Below are 21,034 nucleotides of genomic sequence, written 5' to 3'. Positions count from 1 at the left end.
GAGACGGGGGCTGACCACCCTGACTGGTCAACTCCAAGTGTGCCCTTCACCAGGGCTGAGCCAAAGTGGCCCTCGGTGGGATTTTCTTGACATTTTACTGGTTTAGTCTTGCTCCCTTCTCTGGTCTACTACCCCAGTTGCAGTTTTGGCCCAAATATCCTGTGCTAACGAAGCCCTGTGTTCTATCACATAGAGCAGAGCTGCTCAGCTTTGGCACTGCCGACATGCTCATGGAGCATGCTCATTTGAGCCAGGTCGTTCTTTGTTGTGTGGGGCCGTCCTGTGCATTGTGGGATGTTCAGCAGTATCCCTTGCCTCCACCTGTCGGATGCCCTAGTATCGCCCCTCCCTCTCGCGCTGTGATCCAAATGTTTGCAGACATCCACAAATATCCCCTGCTGGCAAAATCATCCCCCTGTGAGAGCCACTGGCATAGAGGTTGCTTTAGCCTGAATGTGTCGTCCCCCCCTCCACACCCATATGTTGAAACCTAACCCTCAGTTAGGAGGTGGGGCCTTTGGGAGGTGATTAGGGCAGAGTCCTCATGAATGGGATTACAGTTCTTACAAAAGAGGCCTGAGTGAGTTCCCTAGCCCTTTCCACCACCTGAGGGTACAACAGAAGTCAGAGACCCTGAAGATGCCCGCCCCCAACCATGCCAGACCCTGATCTCAGACTCCCAGCCTCCAGAGAAACAATCTCAGTCCAGCAGAGGTGCCAGAGGTGACGAGAGGTGAGGGTATAAAATAGAGGAGGGAGAATCAGCTCCAGCCTCCAGACCAGCAGCAGTTATGGGGATTATAGCTGATCTCACTGCCCTTCCCCTTCTGTTTTCCCAGGGGATGCCCAAAGCAGAATCCTGGACAAGCTTGTTCCCAGATGGCATGAATGTCTATTTCAGCAACTGGACTTGAGTCTCTTTCCCTGCTGCCAGAGGTCTTGATTGCTGATGGCTAACGGCTCAATCCCTCTCCAGGCGTTGCCTTGGCTGAAGGGAGCCACTTTACTCAAGGTTACACCCACCCCCTCCCTGAAGGCAGCCCATGTCCAGTGACTGGTCAATAAAGGGGTACAAAGGTCTAGTCCTTTTGAAGATTTGGATCTTTAACCCTGGAACATTTTCATATTTTATCTATCTATGTATCTATCTATTTGTTTGTTTTCAGTATGTTCTTTTTATTTAAAAAATTGAGTATAAAACCATAAGAGACTAGGGACTCCGGGAAACAAACTGTGGGTTACAGAAGGGAGGGGGTGGGGGGGATGGGGCAACCGGGTGGTGGGTATTAAGGAGGGCATGGGTTGTGATGAGCACCGGGTGTTGTACATAACTAATGAATCATTGAACACTACATCAAAAACTAAGGATGTCACATGTGGTGGCTAACTGAACATATTTTAAAAAATTGAGTATAGGTGACACACAATGTCACATTAGTTTCAGGTGTGCACTGTAGTGATTCAACAAGATTATACATGGTGCTAAGTTCACCACAGTGTGGCTGCCATCTGTCACCATACATCACTCTGACAGTATCATTGATGATATCTGTATGCTGTGTCTTTTATTCCTGTGACTTGGTCATGCCATCACTGTAGCCTCTATGTCCTTCACCCATTTTGCCCAACCTCCCAAAGCCTTCCCCTCTGGCAATTATCAGTTTGTTCTCTGTGTTTGTAGGTCTGGTTTTGTTTTTTGTTTGTTTATTCATTTGTTGTTTCAGAGTCCCCGTATGAGTGAGATCATACGGCATTTGTCATACTCAGTCTGACTTACTCACTTAGCGTAATACCCTCTAGGTCCAGCCATGTTGTCTCAAACTGTACAACCTCATCCTTTTTATGGTCGTGTAATGTGTGTGTGTGTGTGTGTGTGTGTGTGTGTGTGTGTGAGACATCTTCCTTACCCGTTCATCTATTGACGGACACAGGCTGCTTCCGAATCTTGGCTATTGTAAATAATGTTGCAGTAAACACAGGGTGTATATGTCTTTTCAAGTTAGTATTTCTGTGTTCTCTGGGTAAATACCTACTAGTGGAATTACTGGATCCTTTGGGAATTCTATTTTTAATTTTTTGAGGAAACTCCATACTGTTTTCCGCAGTGGCTGCCCCAATGTACATTCCCACCAACGGTGCACGAGGATTCGATTCTCTCCATATCTTTACCAGCACTTTTTATTTCTTGCCTTTTTTATTTCAGACATTCTGACGGGTGTAACATGACGTCTCACTGTGATTTTCATTTGCGTTTCTCTGCTGATCAGTGATGTTGAGCATCTTCTCGTGTGTCTGTTGGGCATCTGGGTGTATGTCTTTGGAAAAACATCGATTCAGGGCGTCTGCCTAGTTTTTTCCATTGGATTAGTAGTTTGTTTGTTTGTTTGTTTGTTTGGTGTTGAGTTGTAGAAGTTCTTCACATATTTTGGCCAGATTAGCCTATTAGCAGATATATCACTTGAAAATATCTTCTCTCATTCAGTAGGTTCTTTGTTTTGTTGGTGGTTCCCTCATTGTGCAAAAGCTTTTTATTTTGCTGTAGTCCCAACAGTTTATTTATTTATTATTTTTTTAATAATATTTTTTATTATATTATGTTAGTCACCATACAGTACATCCCCGGTTTCCGATGTAAGGCTCGATGATTCATTAGTTGCGTATAACACCCAGTGCACCATGCAATACGTGCCCTCCTTACTACCCATCACCGGTCTATCCCATCCCCCCACCCCCAAGCCCTCAGTTTCTTTCCCAGAGTCCACAGACTGTCATGGTTCATTCCCCCTTCTGTTTATCCCCCCCCTTTTTTGCTTTTGTTTCTATTCCCATAGGAGATGTATCTAGAAAAAATGTTGCTATGGCTGATATGTTCTTCAATTTTTTTTTTCTCTCTTCCTGGGTTACTATTTTGGATGAAACTTCTGTGACTCTTATCTATGGACTCATATTTTCTAAGGCTTTGCCCTAGGATCTGGAAAACTTTTCTCCATTTATCTTCTACTTCATCTATTGAAATTTTTACTTCCATAATCATTTTTTAATTTCTAAAAACTCTTTCGTGTTTATCTGATTGTTCCTTTTACTCATAACACCCTATTCCTATTACATAGATGTATAATAAGTTTGTTCTCAAGTTCCTGTCTTTGTTTCTTTCAGAATCAGTTTTTTCTTTGTTTTGGTTTCTCTCTCTCTCTCTCTCTCTCACACACACACGCACACACACACGCACGTGCGCGCACGCACACACACACACACACGCACACACACACACAGCTGATTTGCTGTCTGTTTGCTGTCGAGACAGCTGGTCAATATTACGTCCAGACGCTCTCCTGGGTGGAAAGTGCACCTGAGTGCTGTGACTGCTCATAGACAGACGTTGCTCCAGGATATTGTGAGGAACACTTTCCATTTGCCCTTCCTGCCACCCTGTCCCGATCCCTCCTGATCTCTGCCCTCCCAGTTGTGTTTGGTCAACGAGGCACGCTGGTAAGAGACGAGACAGAGAGAACAGAGTGTGGACCCACGCTGGTAAGAGACGAGACCGAGAGAACAGAGTGTGGTCTGTGCGTTTACTTTCCTGTCTTCCTCCCCGCATGTTGTTTCGGGTTGTCTGTGCTCATCAGCAGAAGGTCTCAGATCTTTTCAAAATGACTCACCCTCCAGCTTTTGCTGACTGCTCCCTGCCCTCGTCTCTTCAACTGGGGGTTATGACAGCCCTGCTGCTTCTGGCCTTGGATCTAGCACCATCCCCTGTCTTCCCAGTACCCCCCCCCCACTGACTTTCCTTATTAGGACTCACCTTACCTTGACCTCCCTAGAAGGCAGAGCCAGAGGCAACATGCTATTTTTATCAAAGAGTTCAATCCCAGAGCAGAGGAATAAGGAAATGGGGTTAAGGAGGGGGAGCTGGTACTAGGAGACAGGATGATGCCGGCTGCCACTGAGTACGCTGGTTGCTCAGTCCTAACAACAGGACTATGTTCTCAGATGGGGTGGAAGTAAGACAGGCTGTCCGGGGGAAGACGGGGGCAAAGGTTTGTCCACCAGCTCCCATCTCCCGTTTGCCAAAGAGCAGTAACTCCACAAGGTGCTCATGTACCAGCACTTTCAGGTGGCACGTGGCGGGCTCCAAGCATGGTCTCCTAGTGTCCCAACTCAGTCCGCTCATTAAGCCCCAGGGCGGAAGTAAAAGGTGTGCTGGGCAGGTGTGAGGCATGTGCTGGCTGATGGCACCAGTGTGGTGGTCCTAAATGTTTGACGACTGGCTCTCCATTTCCATGGTGTGAATTCTCACCACTGCTGATTTCAATATAGATGCGGAAAAACGGTGTCTTGTATGGTATGTTCACCATAACGGGTACAATAGGCATCATACAGATACAATAGAATATACTCCAGAGTATAAATAATAGTAAAATGTAGCAAAATAGGTAAAAAGTAATGAGTTTTGAATATTCACTGCCTTTGTTTCTTATATAATTTATTTAGTTGTAAGTTTATATAACTTAATTTTTAAATAACGGCTGTTTTAATCCTCCCAAGCCAGTAAGGACTGGCTCCACAGACGTTACTGAATTGCATCTGCAAAAAGGCAGTTGGAGCCTGTCAAGTGGCCACTGAAGCAGTGGCTGGACCAAGAAACAGTTGAGGCCCAGAGGACCTGAAGCAGTGTTAGAGGAGTCTGGTGCAGTCCCTTACAGCGAAGCCCACTGTGCATTATTCTAATTGGGGTGTCAGGACCTAATGACACAACTGAGTAGGTTTAGGCCAACTGGCAAGTTGCACACTCTGCAGAGGCCAGAATCGGAGGTTGTATTTGAAAAGCACCGACAACCACTCATGAGAACACACCCCTCCCAGTACCTGCAGATTTTTCAGAGAAGGGTCCCCAGATTTCGAGGGGGATTCTGCACATGGGAGATAGGGACTCTCAGGAGCAGTTGTGTAAACATTCCTCACTTCCACTGTGTCTGGCTCCATTCCTTACTCCCCATCTCCACCAGACCTGCCGGTTCACAGACCGAAGCCTCTGGAATCCCGACAACCAGTCCAGCCCCCATGTCCCAGCAGCAATCTCTTAGGGTAAAGTGGGCAGCGGCTTCTTTCTCTCTGTGGGTCCACACATTTCCTGTGTTTGCCATTTTCAAGAAATGTGTTGAAATCTCTCAACTACCCGTCGCTAACTTTCTAGGTCTCTTTAATTTTATGGGTAAAGTTATTTAATTTTTTTGCGCTATGAACCTGTTACCTCATTTGGGTGTTAGGAAGCAGATGAGACAAACACAGACGGTAGATCGTTTGCTTTTAATGGTGAAAGGGCTTCCATGTGATTAAGTAAAGCACGCGAGTGCTTGATTTTCACGAGTGTGACTACGTATTTATATCGTTATTTATGAGGGAGAGAAAAGCAAGCAGACAAATTAGTAAACACCTTTGAATTCACAAATGGCCACCTGTTCTCAGAGGATAGCACGATAAAAAACTTGGCTCAATGAAAACAGTCAGTGCACTTGAAATCTCCAACACGGACTTGATTTCTGACTTACGGCGGCTCAGCAAACCTGACGTTCATGCTTCCCGCCTGTTAAATAGGCTAATGGTGCTTCTGAACGTGGCACGAACTTCAATGACCGAGATCGTTCCCAAAGATTTATAAACTTACACCTAAAGCCCTAAATTAGGACCTAACAGATTAAAAAGAGGGATAAAAACAAAGAGAAAGAGAGGTAGAGAGAGACTGAATCCTGTTGTGAATAAAGAGGTTTTGTCAATCGGCCGGTAGAGATTATGAAGAATAAGAGCAAAATGACAAATCGGCCACAACTTCAAGCGACATCACTAAAAGTTTGCCTCATGTTTTCATCCAATTTTAAAATATAACCTCATCATTGTGTTAGTGAGGCACTTTAAGAAAAAAAAGTTCGGGATGCCTGGGTGGCTCCATTGGTTAAGCGTCTGCCTTTGGCTCAGGGCTTGATCCCGGAGTCCTGGGATCGAGTCTCGCACCGGGCTCCTCGCTCAGAGGGGAGCCTGCTTCTCCCTCTGCATGCCACTCCCCCTGCTTGTGCTCGCGCGCTCTCTCTCTGACAAATAAATAAATGAAATCTTAAAAAATAATTCTTATTCAAGCGTAGTTACCATGTAGTGTCATATTAGTTTCAGGGGTACAATATCAACAGTTTACATTATTCAGCGCTCATCACAAGCGACCTCTTAATCTCCTTCACCTATGAATTATCCAACTGAATTCCTGCTTTTCCTTCATTTTTCGTAGGAAATAGAGGCTGTAGCCATTCACCTAGAGTGCTGATTCACCCATAGCCTCATTTTCCTTTAAAGCAGCTTTTGTCTCTTTGAGAAGGGGTTTTCTTAGCAGGTGGGAGCTCAGACAGACTACGGTTAGCAGCTACAGCCTGACTTCTTGACCAGGGGCTCTGGGAGGAGTCGCTCCAATCATATTGTTTGTGAAAGAGCTTTCTCTTCCTGGTGACCGAGATCATATCTTCAAAGTATCACATCTTTAAAATAAAGGTCCACGTTCCGGAAGGAAGCTGACAAGCCCAGCGCAGCTAAGCGCTCCATCACCGTGTCCAGGAATGGAGCAAGGGCGTGACCGGCCAGGTGCCCAGAGGGAGCTGAGGCCAGACCCCACCTCCCAGCCCTGAACAGGGCCTGTCCACCTGTCCTGATTCCTGGTGCATATACTCTGAAGATCATTAGAAAGCTTTTTAAAATCCACCAAATGAAAAACGTATCACTGCCCCCTGGTTTATCTGTTCTCGTATTAGAGCAAATGAAGAAAACAAGCCTGGGGACTTAAAAGTGCAATAAGCCGGATCCTGGCAACATACACAGAGGTGGGCGTGACTATTTCAGCACAGGCCGGAGTGAATAAATTATCCATGTTAACAGGAAAATTACAGGCTAACTTCCATGAAAACATTCGAGTTTAGGTTCTCTTACCAGTTCCTGGATGGTTTTTAAGGCATTCATAACCACGTATGCTGTTGGGCTGAAACAAACATTTTTGAACCTTAAAAAGTGCCCTTTGTTTCTCCTATCGTTTCCAAATCTTAATAAACCATCAGTCTCCACTTTGTGGAAAGGGAACTCAAGCAGAGAAATGGAGTAGGTCTCCTAAAATTTTTTTCAAGCATAGTTCCAGGGCCTCATGGAAATGGGTTTATCAACCCTTGTCTGGGTTTCTGAGTTCAGACCACTGTCTACTCTCCTAATTAGTATGATTTCTTTCCTTGTAAAGAGTCTGACACTTCCATTGCCCCATAAGTTGCTCAAGAAGACCTCAAGGATAATAGTAAGAGGTAGAACCAGAGAGTCTGCTGTCAGAGATCCTGCCCTAAATCGTGTTAAAAGGCTGGGTGGAAGGAGCAATCAGGCTTGATCGTAGACCATCTGGGAGGAAGTAGAAAGTCACCGGAAGTGGCATGCTGGCAAATCTGGGCAGGAGTCCAAGATAATTGTCTGTTTGGTATTATCTTGAGGCAGGACTGAGAAATAAGTGACACAAAAGCTGGAAGGGAAGATGGGAGCCAAGTATGGAGACCCTTCAATGCCAACCGTATCCATTAGCAATTGGGTCAGCCACTGTGACAGAGATCCAAATTCTGTAGCTTCAGTATATTAGGTGATAACTCTCTCATGGATAAGAAGTCAGGAGGTCGGCTCTCTAGAACTGGTATGACAGCTTCGGGAACCCAGGCTCCATCTACCTTTCTGATTCTCCACCCTTGAGGCTATCTGTTGGCAGTAGGCGCCCCCACCATCTTGTCCATGTTGTAGGTCTGATCCTGAGAAGGAGAAGCAAAAGGATGATAGGCCATGCCTCTTCAGGTGAGTTAGCTCCCCTACGAGAGTTTTCTTAAGGAAGCCCCAGGGATTCCACATACAGCTCTGAGACCACCCCTGGCTGCAAGGGAGGCTGGTCAGTGCTCTTTTCTAGCGGGGCATTTCTTCCTGGAATAAAATCAGTGTCCTAAGACATGAAGGAAGAATGGATGTTGGGTAGCAGTTTCGAGCTCACCAGCCTAAGGAGCGCAAACCATTTTCTTCGGCAATGGGAAGTTGTTGGAGGATTCTGAGGAGAGAGGAGAGGGGACTGGGTCAAGGAGATGAAATGGCAGGGGGTGTGGGGAGAAGTGGAGAGGGGAGAGCAGAGGCGATGCTGTGTGGATGTGCACAGAGCGGAACGTGGACAAATACACTCCAACCACTCATTGTCACCTGGGAAACTGAGGCAGCTGGATGGCACTGCTTTAAGAAATGCCATCCCTGCAGCTCTTGAGGTAGCAGGGCTGACTGTTCACTGAATGTCTTTAGCTAGAATATGAAGAGCCAAGTCAACTGCCATGAGATTGGCAGTTTTATCTATCAAGTTCGGTGTCATTTCTTCTTTAACACAGATGTATTCCTTCCATAAAGCTACCCTAGAACACTTTCTCTTCTGTCCTTTGCACTCATTTTGACACTAATATAATGCCTTATAATTAAATCATATTGAAACCTTCTTCAATTTAAACTATGTACAAAAGACTCAGAAATTCTGTCATGCTTAGCACATCGGCACCAACTCATATGCAATTCGTAGTCACAATTGAACAGGTATTTAGAGCAGTGAGATGTTGATGAGCTTTATGACTCAAAAAACAAAGCCCAGATGCATGAAGTAAACACAGCAGTAATAAATAAAGAGGACGGGCTAACGCACACATGATTTACAATAAATCATAGACTCCATTGTTGGTCTGATGTGACATTTGAATACAGTTATTCTAATGTTTACAGGCTTATTTTAAGGTTTACTATCTGGATTTGGAATGTTGGGATTTCTGAGATGTTTCAGTGATTTATGGAGACAAAGGGATGGAGTATTTGAAGTCGGAATTGTTCTATACATGGCATGGTTTCCTGCCTTGGTTACCCACTCTGAGGATATCTGAAATTGTAAGGTTATGTTTGAGCTACGATAATTTTCTTTCAAAAAGGGACACGTAACTGGTATGATGTAGTTCGTAGTCATCGACACTGATATTCAAAGACTGGCGCAATATTAGAAACGGCCAGATTTCATGGGGAGCCTGGGTGGCACAGCGGTTGGGCGTCTGCCTTCGGCTCAGGGCGTGATCCCGGCGTTATGGGATCAAGCCCCACATCAGGCTCCTCCGTTATGAGCCTGCTTCTTCCTCTCCCACTCCCCCTGCTTGTGTTCTCTCTCTCGCTGGCTGTGTCTGTCAAACAAATAAATTTTTTAAAAATCTTAAAAAAAAAAAAGAAACGGCCAGATTTCAGGTCACAAAACACTCTTGAGGACTTTCGGGGACTGATCTGTGTGAAAAAAGGCATCTCTGTGTTGGCTGTTTAGAGGTTAGCAAAAAATAAATCAACCCACAGGACACCTCATATCTGCCACTGACTCAGCCCCTCACCATAGGAAGACTTACATGTTTCCAATCCCACAAAGACATAACATCTTTTGTGTTTTAAAACCTAGGTTTCTTGTGAAAGGACATGATTCCACTTCCAAGTGCACATATAGTAGAAAAGAATTCTTTTTTTTTTGTAAGATAAAACACAGATTAAATATTTATTGAATAATAACTTCTCAGCAAAAAGTTTTCGTTTCCAGTAAACAACAAAATCACATGTTAATCCATACTTTTCCATACCATATTCTTTTTTCAGAATCACAAGCAACATTTAAATATAAACCGTCACATCTAAATTAAAGGCTCTTCTGAATCATTTTGGCCATAACAGCTCTCTACAGATTACATACTGCTCTCCTTCGAACCTACGTTCTTCATCTTTACTTTTCTTTTTTTTTTAATTAATAATATTTTTTTTCAAGATAAAATGCTTCTGCACAGCCAAGGAAACAGTTAAAAAAAAAAAAAACTACTAAGAGGCAGCCCACAGAATGGGAGAAGGTATTTGCAAATGACACTCCAGATCAAAGAGTAGTATCCAAGATCTACAAAGAACTGCTCAAACTCAATACATGGGAAACCAATAATCAAATCAAAAAATGGGCAGAAGATATGAACAGACACTTTTCCAATGAGGACATACAAATGGCTAACAGACACATGAAAAAATGTTCAACATCATTAGCCATCAGGGAAATTCAAATCAAAACCACATTGAGATACCACCTTACGCAGGTCAGAATGGCAAAAACTGACAAGGCAGGAAGCAAGAAATGTTGGAGAGGATGTGGAGAAAGGGGATCCCTCTTACACTGTTGGTGGCAATGCAAGTTGATACAGGCACTTTGGAAAACAGTGTGGAGGTCTCTTAAAAAGTTACAAATTGAGCTACCCTTTGATCCAGCAATTGCACTACTGCGTATTTACCCCAAAGATACAGACGGAGTGAAGAGAAGGGCCATATGGACCCCAATGTTCATAGCAGCATTGTCCACGATAGCTAAATTGTGGAAGGAGCCGAGATGCCCTTCAACAGGTGACTGGATTAAGAAGAGGTGGTCCATATATACAATGGAATATTATTCAGCCATCAGAAAAAACGATTTCCTAACATTTGCAGCAACATGGACGGCGCTGGAGGAGATAATGCTAAGCGAAATAAGTCAAGCAGAGAAAGACAATTATCATATGGTTTCACTCATTTATGGAACGTAAGAAGTAGGAAGATCAGTAGGAGAAGAAGGGAAGAAGAAGGGGGGGGGGTAAACAGAAGGGGAAATGAACCACGAGAGACTATGGACTCTGGGAAGCAAACTGAGGGCTTCAGAGGGGAAGGGGGTAGGGGAATGGGATGGGCTGGTGATGGGTAGTAAGGAGGGCACATATTGCATGGTGCACTGGTGTTATATGCAAGTGATGAATCGTGGAACTTTACATCAAAAACGAGGTATGTACCGTATGGTGACTAACAGAATAAAAAAATATTATTAATAGAAAAGAATTCTGTTCACTACTTCACCCAGTCGCATCCATCCTGTGAGGAAGAGTCTTGGTTTAAGATGGGCACTCTGGCCTCTTTTTTAGTTGCTAATTACCAATTTTAGATGTTCCTCTTTGACAATGAATTTCTGGCACAATGTCTGTTTTCATTCAGAGAAACTCTGAGATTTACAAATTCCGCAATCTCTGCTGATCAGTTAATGATGTGGTAAACAGGGTTTCACAGCTAGACAGATGGAGACGGCTCTCCAGTGCCAGAAGCTGAGGAGGTCAGGATCTGGATGGCAGGGACTGCTCCAGGGGATTTATCGAACACTGTAAGACTCAAAACAGAAGATACTCATCCAAGCTCGAGAGTGATGGTTGTTCTTTCTGACAGAGATATAACCCAGTTTGCCTACAAAAACACTCACATTATTAAAAACAAAACTAGCAGAGGTCAGATGAATTTTTGGTGGCTAAACATCCAGGTCTCCTTCTCTGGCTTTGCTCTGCCCCTCACCCGTCACATTCACCCAATTCTATCATAGTGTATCTTGTTCATAAGGACTAGGGGGCAAGTGATGGCGTCCTTTAGCTTCCTGTAATCTACTGACCCCTCCATTAAGCCGCCCAAAATTAACAAACCACCCACGTGATATTGAGGTTCTTGCCGTATTAAGGTAGCTCTATATAAGTCCCCTGATCCCCCTTTGAACCAGGTGGCCGCCCCTAAACCCTGCCTGTATGGAAATTTTTGCTCAGTCGCTGCTTAGAGGATTAAGTTTATCCTAAGCTGACAGAAGAGCCTTCTTTCTACATCACTACAAAGCTGGTGAATGAACCTACCTGAGGACCAGGCACCAGCCAGACATCTGGGCAGCAGTGAGTCTGCTCATCTTTGGAAACCCAGAGAGAGCCAACCAGCTCTAAGACTTGTATGATGGCCAGCACGAGAGCTGTCGTGTGGTGTGTAAGTGAGGATGCCTCCTTACCCTACCAAGGCACATAAAGTAAAGGGTTGCTTCCTGCCAGGAGTTTGCAGGAAGCAGAGCAATGACTCGGTTCAGCCACAGAGGCCTCCTGCCTCAGCATCCAGAGCGAGGGTTAAAAGTGGTTAATGTGGGGACATGGAATGGATTCCTTGCCAGCCCTGGCCTCCGTCAGTGGCAGCAGGGAAACTGCCATCTTACGGGCAGGGCACTCTTTGGAGAACAGTTGGAGTAAAGAATCCATGGAGAAGCTGAAACAAATATGGCGGTATCTGTTCATTTGGTAAATCCTAACTGGACACTGATTTGACGCACACATCATGCTAGGTATGGAGGATACAGCTATGAGTGGAAACAGTTCCTGACCCTAGGGGACTTCTAGGTGGCAAGAGAAGAGAGGAAGCTGAACACTGTGGCCAACCAAGAACCGGAAATGTTGGGTGGGAACTCTTAGTGGGGTCCCTGAAGAAGATATCATGTGCCACATCCTCTCGGCCCACCTTGTGCTCACCCGCAGCTGGCGGGCAGTTTCTACGTACCCTGACAGTTTCCTACCTCCAGTACCTGCTTGCCTCTCCTTCCTTCTCCACCTGAGGGCTGGAAGACACTTACTGCCCCTAGTGCAACATTCAGCCAGTTGGTGGATAGATTCCCTGGCTTCCTCCCTGCTCAATAGGCAATTCTGAGGTGTGCCCATACAGTCTTCGAGAGGCCACCAACAGGAGTGAGCCCCAGTTGCCCTCAGCAGTAACTCACTCCGTGACAAGTCCCATATTGATGCCCCTGCCTTACTTCCCCACTTCCTCCAGCTCGTCCTGGGCCACCTCCCAGTTAGCCACGTGGCTCAAATCCTTCCCTCAGGCTCTGCCTTTAGGGGTTAACCTGCCTCAGGCTAAGGATCTGAAATACCATGTGGCACAGGGCACTTTTGAGTAAGTTGGAAGATGGAATCTGACTGGTCACCTGATCTGCTGACCAGAAGGACCTCCATTCCATCTCTGATTCTGAACCTTTCCCTCTTCCCTCACTGCCCGAGTTCTTCCCTCAACAACTGAGTGCTCCCTCCCAGATCCTAGTTTTTGGAAAGTATAATAGGGTCAATAAGAGGAATTACATGAGGAACATGATTCCTCAAAGGAGGAGGAGGCAAGGTTCTCCCTTGACCAGGAAGTCCCTGATCCCACCCCCCAGAAACTGGAAAAGAGACCAGAATAGCAACAGGCGGCAGAGCCACAGCCCCAGGGCCCACACACTTGCCCTGGGTGGGGGGGGCGGCTCTGCTCAGCAGGAGAGGGCCAAGCCCCTCTCCACACTGCCCGTACCCAGGGAGTGGTCACAGAATGACCTCTCCTTTCCTGAGTGGAAGAGTGGTTGGCTTTGGGGCAGTGGCTGGCTCTTGCTCCGTATATCTTAGGGCTGGGACTGGTTTCTGTCCTGCCCTGTCCCTAGGGAGCTGAGGGGTGAGGGCACTAGAAGGCTCCTGCATGCCCCTCCACATCGCCACTGTTCTCCAGCTTTGTCTTGTTCTCTGAGGTTATTTGTCAGCACACACTGCCCCTGTCTCCACTGCTTCAGGGCTCCCTGCCATGTTTCCCCCACTGAGCAGCTAGAAGAATGAGCTCGAGTTTGGATATCACTTTGTCCTTGGTTCTCTCCCTCCGCCGCCTACCTTCCACACTGTGCTGGGTTTCCACCTTCTGCTGCTCCCCTTGCCAGGCTACCAAGACGCATATCCTGCAGGCTTGCCTGTCCTCTCATGCCTGGACTTGCCCAGCTGCCCCTTCCCTCTGTTCTCACACAGGAATTCAGAACCCCATTTCCCGGGAGGTGCAGCGATTTGATGGGTGGCACAACCTCATGGAGCACAGATGGGGCAGCAAAGGTAGGTGAGGGCCAAGTGGAAACAGGCCTAGGGGCAGGGTTACCCGAAGGGGCAAGGGCTGGCAGGTACCAGCGGAGGCTCATGCATTCTTAAGGTTTTAGGATCTGTGGTATGGATGGAAGCCTGGGAGAGGGGAGGTAAGGGAGCCCCACTGAGGATTTATCTTTGTTCCTACCCCTCCTACCCCAGGCTCTCGGCTCCAGCGCCTAGTTCCAGCCAGCTATGCAGATGGTGTGTACCAGCCCTTGGGAGAACCCCAGCTGCCCAACCCCAGAGACCTTAGCAACACTGCCACGAGGGGCCCTGCAGGGCAGGCCTCGCTGCGAAAGCGAACAGTGCTGGGAGTCTTCTTTGGTGAGGGCCTCAACCTCTGGGGGAGGGAGGCCAGTAGGGTCAGCTGGACACCTCTATGTCTGAGGGGGGAGTCAGGAAGTGAGGGAGAGAAGTGATGGTGGGTCTTAGAGATGTGGGTGAGAGATGAAGGGGCAGGCAATGGGATGGGGTATTCTTACCCAAAACTGGATTTGCCTCTTGGTGGGTATTTAGCCAAAAGACACAGGAAAGCCAAGATTAGAGAGTTTTACTTGGAACAAGTAAGGGAAAACATGGAGGATATTTCCCAAAGCAGTCTGTTCCCGAATAACAAAACTGGGGAAGTTTTAAGCTAAGGGTCTGTATGGATTCACGAAGGCACTTGTGCAATGGAGAATTCAGCCTAGAATTTAGGCTAAAGTCATCATAGAATGACGGAGTCCAGGTCTTAATTGATGGAAGTCACAAGGGCCAGCAAGGGTTGGCATCAATTGTCTGCCTTTAATCGATCTGATATCTGAATATTCAAAGAAGTTTAAATCCTGCAAAGATAACTCAAGAATGTGCTTTGAGCGAGTAGTCATAAATCACAAGATGTCTGGGGCCTAAAAGGATTTTTCTTAAGTCAAGAAAGCTATGTCTTGTATTTCTTTTTCTGGAGAAGGAAAAGTAGAGGGAGAAAGTCTGAGTGGGGGAGGCATAAATTTGCCCCACACTGAGCTGCCGATGGGACTACAGGTAGAGGCTGGAGCCTGACAATAATCTGGCAGGGGCTCTTGGTGGACCCTGTTTTCACTCATGGTCCCTGTGACTCCTGGGACAGTCTCAGGCCAGGGTTCTGATTTTGACAAGAGGGCTGGAGGCCGGGGTGTCAAAATGGGGGTGCTAGGGTGGGTGGTCTGACCCCAGTGACTGTGGGTTGTTGGCTCCCAACAGGAATGTTGGGCTCCTGCTGGCCACCCAAGGTGCCTACATTTGATTCCCAGTGTCCGGTGTTGCAGTGAGACTGGCAGTTTCTCTGGGCAGGCTGCTCCCAGCTGCATGTTGGAGCAGGTGTTCCCAGCCTGACTGTCCAGGCACACTCACCCGGCACCTCCCAGTTACCAAGGAGAGGACCAAACCGGCAACGAAAGCAGTTTGGACCAGGGTGTAACAAAGCACTGGGAAAGGTGGAGGAGGTCAAGACTTGGACTTGCCAAAAATGGCTGAGTCATCTTTTGAAGCTTCAAAGGGAGTCGGGGAGTCCAGATACCTGATGCTGAAGGGAGAGTGGTCCTTAGCTGGTCCTTGCACGCCCTCCCCCGTTGTGGACAGGCTACCACGTGCTCTCGGACCTGGTGAGCGTGGAGACCCCGGGCTGCCCAGCCGAGTTTCTCAACATCCACATCCCGCCCGGGACCCGGTGTTCGACCCTGACCGGCGCGGGAACGTGGTCCTCCCCTTCCAGAGGAGCTGCTGGGACCCCGAGACCGCACAGAGCCCCAGTAATCCCCGGGACCTGGTGAGACGAGACGGGCGGGGTCCCGGGTTCTGGGCCGGGCCGGGCGGGGAGAGACTCCCACCCCCTCGCCCACCGACACCCGCCTCCGCTACCCGACCCCGGGCTCACCCCGGCTCACCCTCCTGGTGCCCCCGCAGACCAACGAGGTGACGGGCCGGCTGGACGGCAGCGCCATCTATGGCTCCTCGCCCTCGTGCAGCGACGCGCTGCGGAGCTTCTCCCGCGGGCAGCTGGCGTGGGGGCCCGACCCCGCCTTCCCCGCGACGCACAAAGCCCCCCGCTCGTGGGGACGGCGGCCGACCCCGCCACCGAACAGCGCGGCCCCGGGGGCTGAACGGCGGGGCGGCGCGCGGGGCGGGCTGCGGCGGCCGGGGCGCGGGGCGGGCTGCGGACGGCAAAGTTGCGCTGCCCGCGGTCGCGCCGCCGCCCAGCTCCTCCCCTGCGGCCCCGCGTCGCGTCCAGCCTTCGCGGCGGAGCGAGGGAACCGCGACCCCTTCCTGCAGGCGCCGGGCCTGCTGTGGGGCCGCTACCACAACCTGTGCGCGCAGCGGCTGGCCCGCGAGCACCCGCAATGGGGGGACGAGGAGCTGTTCCAGCAGGCGCGCGAGAGGGTCACCGCCACCTACCAGGTCCGTCACTCGGCCTCTCTCCGTCCTCCCTCCCCTCCTTCCTCCCCCCTCCCCCAGGCTGCTGCGCGGGAGACGCCGCTGCCCCGCAGAGCCCTCCATCGTCGCACAAGCAGCCCCCGGAAACGCCCTTTTCCAGGAGGACACTGCTCCCCAGAACTGGAGCTAGCGGCTAGGAATGGACCCCGAAGATGAGGAGCAGGCGAAGGGCTATTATACACGAGACTGGGCTGTGGTTATTAGTCATTAGCCCACTCCCATCCCATGTTCCTAGTGGGGCACAGGCCTCCGCACCTGTCCTGTTGCAGTTGCCCCCCTCGTGACTGCCCCTGCCTGGCCCTCATCTCCCACCTAAGCCTTCCTTGGGCTCAGACCCCTCCCAGCGTGGCTGCTCCAGCCCTTGCCTCCCTTTTGCCCTCTCTTGACCCTCAGAACATCGTTCTGTATGAGTGGCTGCCCAGCTTCCTGCAGAAAACACCCCCCAAGTATGCAGGTGAGGGGATGGGGAAGGAGAATGGGAAAGCTAGCAGGAGTTTTTTGGGGCAGGGAGAAGGGGTGTGGGGGGGGGGAGGGGGGAGGAGGCTGGGTGGTTTAAGGGCTAAGTGTTACTATCCTCCCTCTTCTCCCCTTCCCCCAGGACACAGCCCTTTCCTGGACCCCAGCATCTCCCCAGAGTTCCTGGCCGCTTCTGAGCAATTCTTCTCTACCAGGTGCCTCCTGGCGGCTACATGAGGTGAGGGCAAAGTGCAAAGGTTTGTGTATTGGGAGGAGTGGGGATGTCATTTGAGAAAAATCTGTCCTCAGGAGCCCTCAGGAAAGGATTTTCAGTCTGAAGTGTGCTAATTTCCCCAGGGAACAGTGAATTTGGAGGGGGAAGAACAATTGTTAAAAAAGACATCATTGTGATTTTTAAGCACTTTATGTCCACTTTCCCACAGCTGGTGTATATATTAACTCCCCAATTAAACACAGGCTAATCGAGGCTGAGGATGAGTCACGAAGCCCGCTGGTCTGAACCTTAGGTCTTGACACTGCACTGGGGGCATTTTTAGCTGTAAGCAGAGGAGCCAGGTCTTGCGGGGAATTATAATAAAAGAAGTGTGAGAGCTGAAGAAACATTTTGACTCCAAAATAATGAAAAGGGAATTTTAAAGTAAAAAAAAAAATTTAATTAAATGTATATGGAACAAAACATGTCAGTTTATTTTTTACAATTGCATTATAATTTAAAAACAATTCATAGGTTAGGGGCGCCTGGGTGGCTCAGGCAGGTAAGCAGCTGCCTTGGGCTCAGGTCATGATCCCAAGGTTCTAGGATTGAGCCCGCATCAGGCTCTCTGCTTAGCAGGGAGTCTGCTTCTCCCTGTCCCTCTCCCTCTGCCCCGTCCCCCTGCTCATACTCACACTCTCTCTGTCAAATAAATAAATAAAATATTTACGAAAAAACAATTCATAGGTTAGATTTTCTTACTCTGAAACAATTTTTGGTTATGCCTAATAATAGCCAAGAAATCATAGCAATGGACTTATCCACAGATAAGTAATTTCGAAAGAACAATGAAAAATCCTTTAAAAATGTTTTAACTTACATATATATGTTATATATATATGTGTGTGTGTATATGTATATATATGTGTGTGTGTATATATATGTGTGTGTGTGTGTGTGTGTATATATATATATATATACACATCTCTCTTCAGAGAGGTCCTGTGAGTTGCCCATGGTCACACAGCTGTTCACTAACAGAGCAAGGACCCAGACCTAGATGTTCTGGTGCCTTTGTCAATCATGCTGTCAAGTCTCCTAAAATAGAAGTAAAGTTTTAGATCCCTTGTGTGTTCTGGAGACCTGCTCTCAGCAGCATGAGCTTCGGATGGGGACATCATTCACCCCGAGTGGGGAATCAACCTATGGAGGAGGAATGGCCTGCTGGTTTCAGAGGGAACATCAGCACTGGGTGGTTCCAGGGCATGGACTGTGGTGTGGGGAGAGCCTGTCTGCTCAACCTCCAACCCCGTCTTCTCTCCCCATTCCCAAAGCATCCAAATCTACGAAGAGCTGAAGATGTGGACGCGCTGCTGCTGGGCATGGCCTCCCAGATCGCTGAGCGAGAGGACCATGTCATGGTGGAGGATGTGCTAGGTGACGCTGAGGCTGTCCCTGCAGGCTGGGTACTGCTGTCACCTGGGTGGGGATTCTGCTGGAGCTCCAGTGTCAGGCCAGGAGGAGTGACCAGGGCTGGGAGCCTGCACTCTCTCACTGCTCAGACACCTGTTGACCATGGTTCCCTCTGTGTGATTCTGGCCCCCCTGGGGCTGGTTGGAGACTGGGTCCTGGGCTAGTGGAGCTGTGGTGGCCCGGTGCTCCCTCAGATTCTCTGCTATTTCATCCCCAGATTTCTGGCCAGGACCCCTGAAGTTTTCCCGTACAGACCACCCGGCTGGCTGTGTGCAGAGGGGCTGGGATCTGGGCCTGCCCTCTTATACCAAGGCCAGGGAAGCACTGGGTCTGCCTCCCATTACCAGATGGCAGGACATCAACCCTGCACTCTCCCAGAGCAACCACACCGTAAGGAGGGGTTGGGACGCAGAGGGCAGGGTGGGAGGGCCAAGGCACATTGGCCCAAGACATGGAAGGAAGGCAGTGAGGCACAAACACTAGAGACAAGTCCTTGGTGAGAGGGATGGGACTCGCCCACATGGTTTTTCCCAATATCATCTACGAGGATGGAAGTTACCAGACCAGCAGGATTTGGTAGTAGACCTTGTGACTCTGCAGATCCAGCAAATGTTTGTTGAGCATGTCTTGCACGCCAGGCACTTAATAAGCATTACCTCGTTTACTCTTCCCAACAGCCATCTGAGCAGGTGTGGAAGGTCCTCAACCCAGGAACAAGCTGTACTTTTTTATACACTGACACTCGGGCTGCCTTTGGGGAGTCAACTGTTACTCCCTGAGCTGTCGCCTGGGCCACGTGGCATTGCCTGCCAGCCAACAGAGCAGTTTTGGTGGCCTTACCATCTTGGCATAGTGGCGTTTCTACGATTGCACGCTGGTTTTACTGCTTTCGTCCTTCCTGTTTAGAAGATTGTTGGAAAGTGGAGAAGTGAAAGGCCGATGAAGAGGCAATATGCACGTGGGGCGTATCAACTTTATACAGTCAATAGAAAGGTAGGAATCACCAGGCGCACCAAAAGTAGCAAGTCTTTAGCTCCCCTGGGCCTCGCTGGAATTTAAGCTGAGCAAATGTTTGTTTACATTGCTGAGAAAAGAACTAAAGTCAAGGTCAGGTAGAAAATGCTGCTCATAGAAGGTTGAAGTCTGTCTCCAAAAGGCAGTGTCTATGCAGGGATTTGATTTATACAAACTTTTTTAGCTCTCAAGAATAGAAACCTTTTCGGGGCACCTGGGTGGCTCAGTCGTTGAGTGTCTGCCTTTGGCTCAGGGCGTGATCCCAGAGTTCTGGGATCGAGCCCCACGTCAGGCTCCTCCGCTGGGAGCCTGCTTCTTCCTCTCCCACTCCCCCTGCTTGTGTTCCCTCTCTCGCTGGCTGTCTCTCTCTCTGTCAAATGAATAAATAAAATCTTTAAAAAAAAAAATGAACAGAAACCTTTTCTACACATCATTCAACCTTTCCAATTTTTGTAGTGATTTTGACCCTCAACTTTCATATCTTTTTGAGAACAAGCCACATAGGGAACTGGCTGCCTGTTTTATTCCAACTTTCTACAAGAGGCAGCTGAATCTGTGAGCGAGTTCCCATAAATGAGTTAACTTGTGTAAAGCACTCAGAGCGGTGCCAGGGGCATAATAAGTGAGGGATCGTCACTGTCATTTATTATTATCCTCCCTGGGGCTGATCCCTGCGAACTACCCTTGCCCCAGGGCGGGTGCCGGGTCCTTGCACTCACTCTTGTCCCTTCTTGGCCCCAGGTGCTGGAGTCCACAGCTGCCCTGTACAACCGGGACCTGTCCCGGTTGGAGCTGCTCCCTGGGGGGCTCCTGGAGAGCCATGGGGACCCCGGGCCCCTCTTTAGCGCTATTGTCCTCAACCAGTTTGTGAGGCTGCGGGACGGCGACCGCTACTGGTTTGAGAACACCAGCAATGGGTAAGGCCTGCCTGGGTCCCTTCCTCAGACTTACCTTGGCCTGGGCCCCAGGCCCTCTGCGTGTAATGTCAGCAGCCCCACGGGCCCTTGAGTCCCAGCTGGCCTCCCCACTTCCTCAGCCCCTCTGGGTCTCTTTCCTCATCTGGGTCCTCGGGCCAGAACAGGCATCTCTCTCCCAATGCAGCAGCTCCCCGCCTCTCCCTCCTGCAGGCTGTTCTCTGAGGAAGAAATCTCAGAGATCAGAAACACTTCCCTACGGGATGTCCTAGTGGCTCTCACCAACTTGAACCCCAGTGCCCTGCAGCCCAGTGTCTTCTTCTGGCATTCGGGTGAGTGGCCAGGGGGTGCTTGGAGGGGCCTGGAGTCGGGTGTCTCATCCCGCCTCAGCCATGGGCCTGGTTCAGGGGCGGCTCGGCAGTAGACTCCAAAGAGTCAGTGAGCCATGGTTCTGCCCTTGGGAACTTTGGTTCCGGGCACCACGGTGGCCACATGTGGCTGTGTAGGTCCCCTTCCGCACAACCCCAGGAGGTACCCAAGTGGGGGCAAGACTGAGACTCAGAGAGACCTAGGGAGGAAGGCTCCCATCGGCCGGGCTGAGCCTGGGGTGGGTGGGATATCGGGAAGGCCCAGTGCAGTGAGGATATCCTCATTCCACAGCAGTGACGAGGGAAGGGCTGTGTGTG

At 49.1% G+C, this 21,034-nt stretch overlaps 1 protein-coding gene across 1 annotated transcript in view; it reads left to right on the top strand.

The window, feature by feature from the left end:
* The first annotated feature begins 7,832 nt into the window (after positions 1 to 7,832).
* The window catches only part of LOC113246795 (dual oxidase 1-like), a 34,224-nt gene continuing 21,022 nt past the window's right edge, over positions 7,833 to 21,034 (top strand). Inside the window, 14 exon segments of the mRNA XM_057313047.1 lie at positions 7,833 to 7,854; positions 13,719 to 13,799; positions 13,989 to 14,153; positions 15,426 to 15,500; positions 15,503 to 15,612; positions 15,750 to 15,870; positions 15,873 to 15,944; positions 16,069 to 16,241; positions 16,671 to 16,731; positions 16,876 to 16,944; positions 16,947 to 16,971; positions 18,299 to 18,413; positions 20,176 to 20,351; positions 20,562 to 20,680. Of these exon segments, the coding sequence (XP_057169030.1) occupies positions 7,833 to 7,854; positions 13,719 to 13,799; positions 13,989 to 14,153; positions 15,426 to 15,500; positions 15,503 to 15,612; positions 15,750 to 15,870; positions 15,873 to 15,944; positions 16,069 to 16,241; positions 16,671 to 16,731; positions 16,876 to 16,944; positions 16,947 to 16,971; positions 18,299 to 18,413; positions 20,176 to 20,351; positions 20,562 to 20,680 (1,384 nt within the window).

The sequence above is a fragment of the Ursus arctos genome, unplaced genomic scaffold (assembly GCF_023065955.2).
Source record: "Ursus arctos isolate Adak ecotype North America unplaced genomic scaffold, UrsArc2.0 scaffold_16, whole genome shotgun sequence".
NCBI lineage: Eukaryota > Metazoa > Chordata > Mammalia > Carnivora > Ursidae > Ursus > Ursus arctos.
This window is presented reverse-complemented; position numbering and strand designations above follow the sequence as displayed.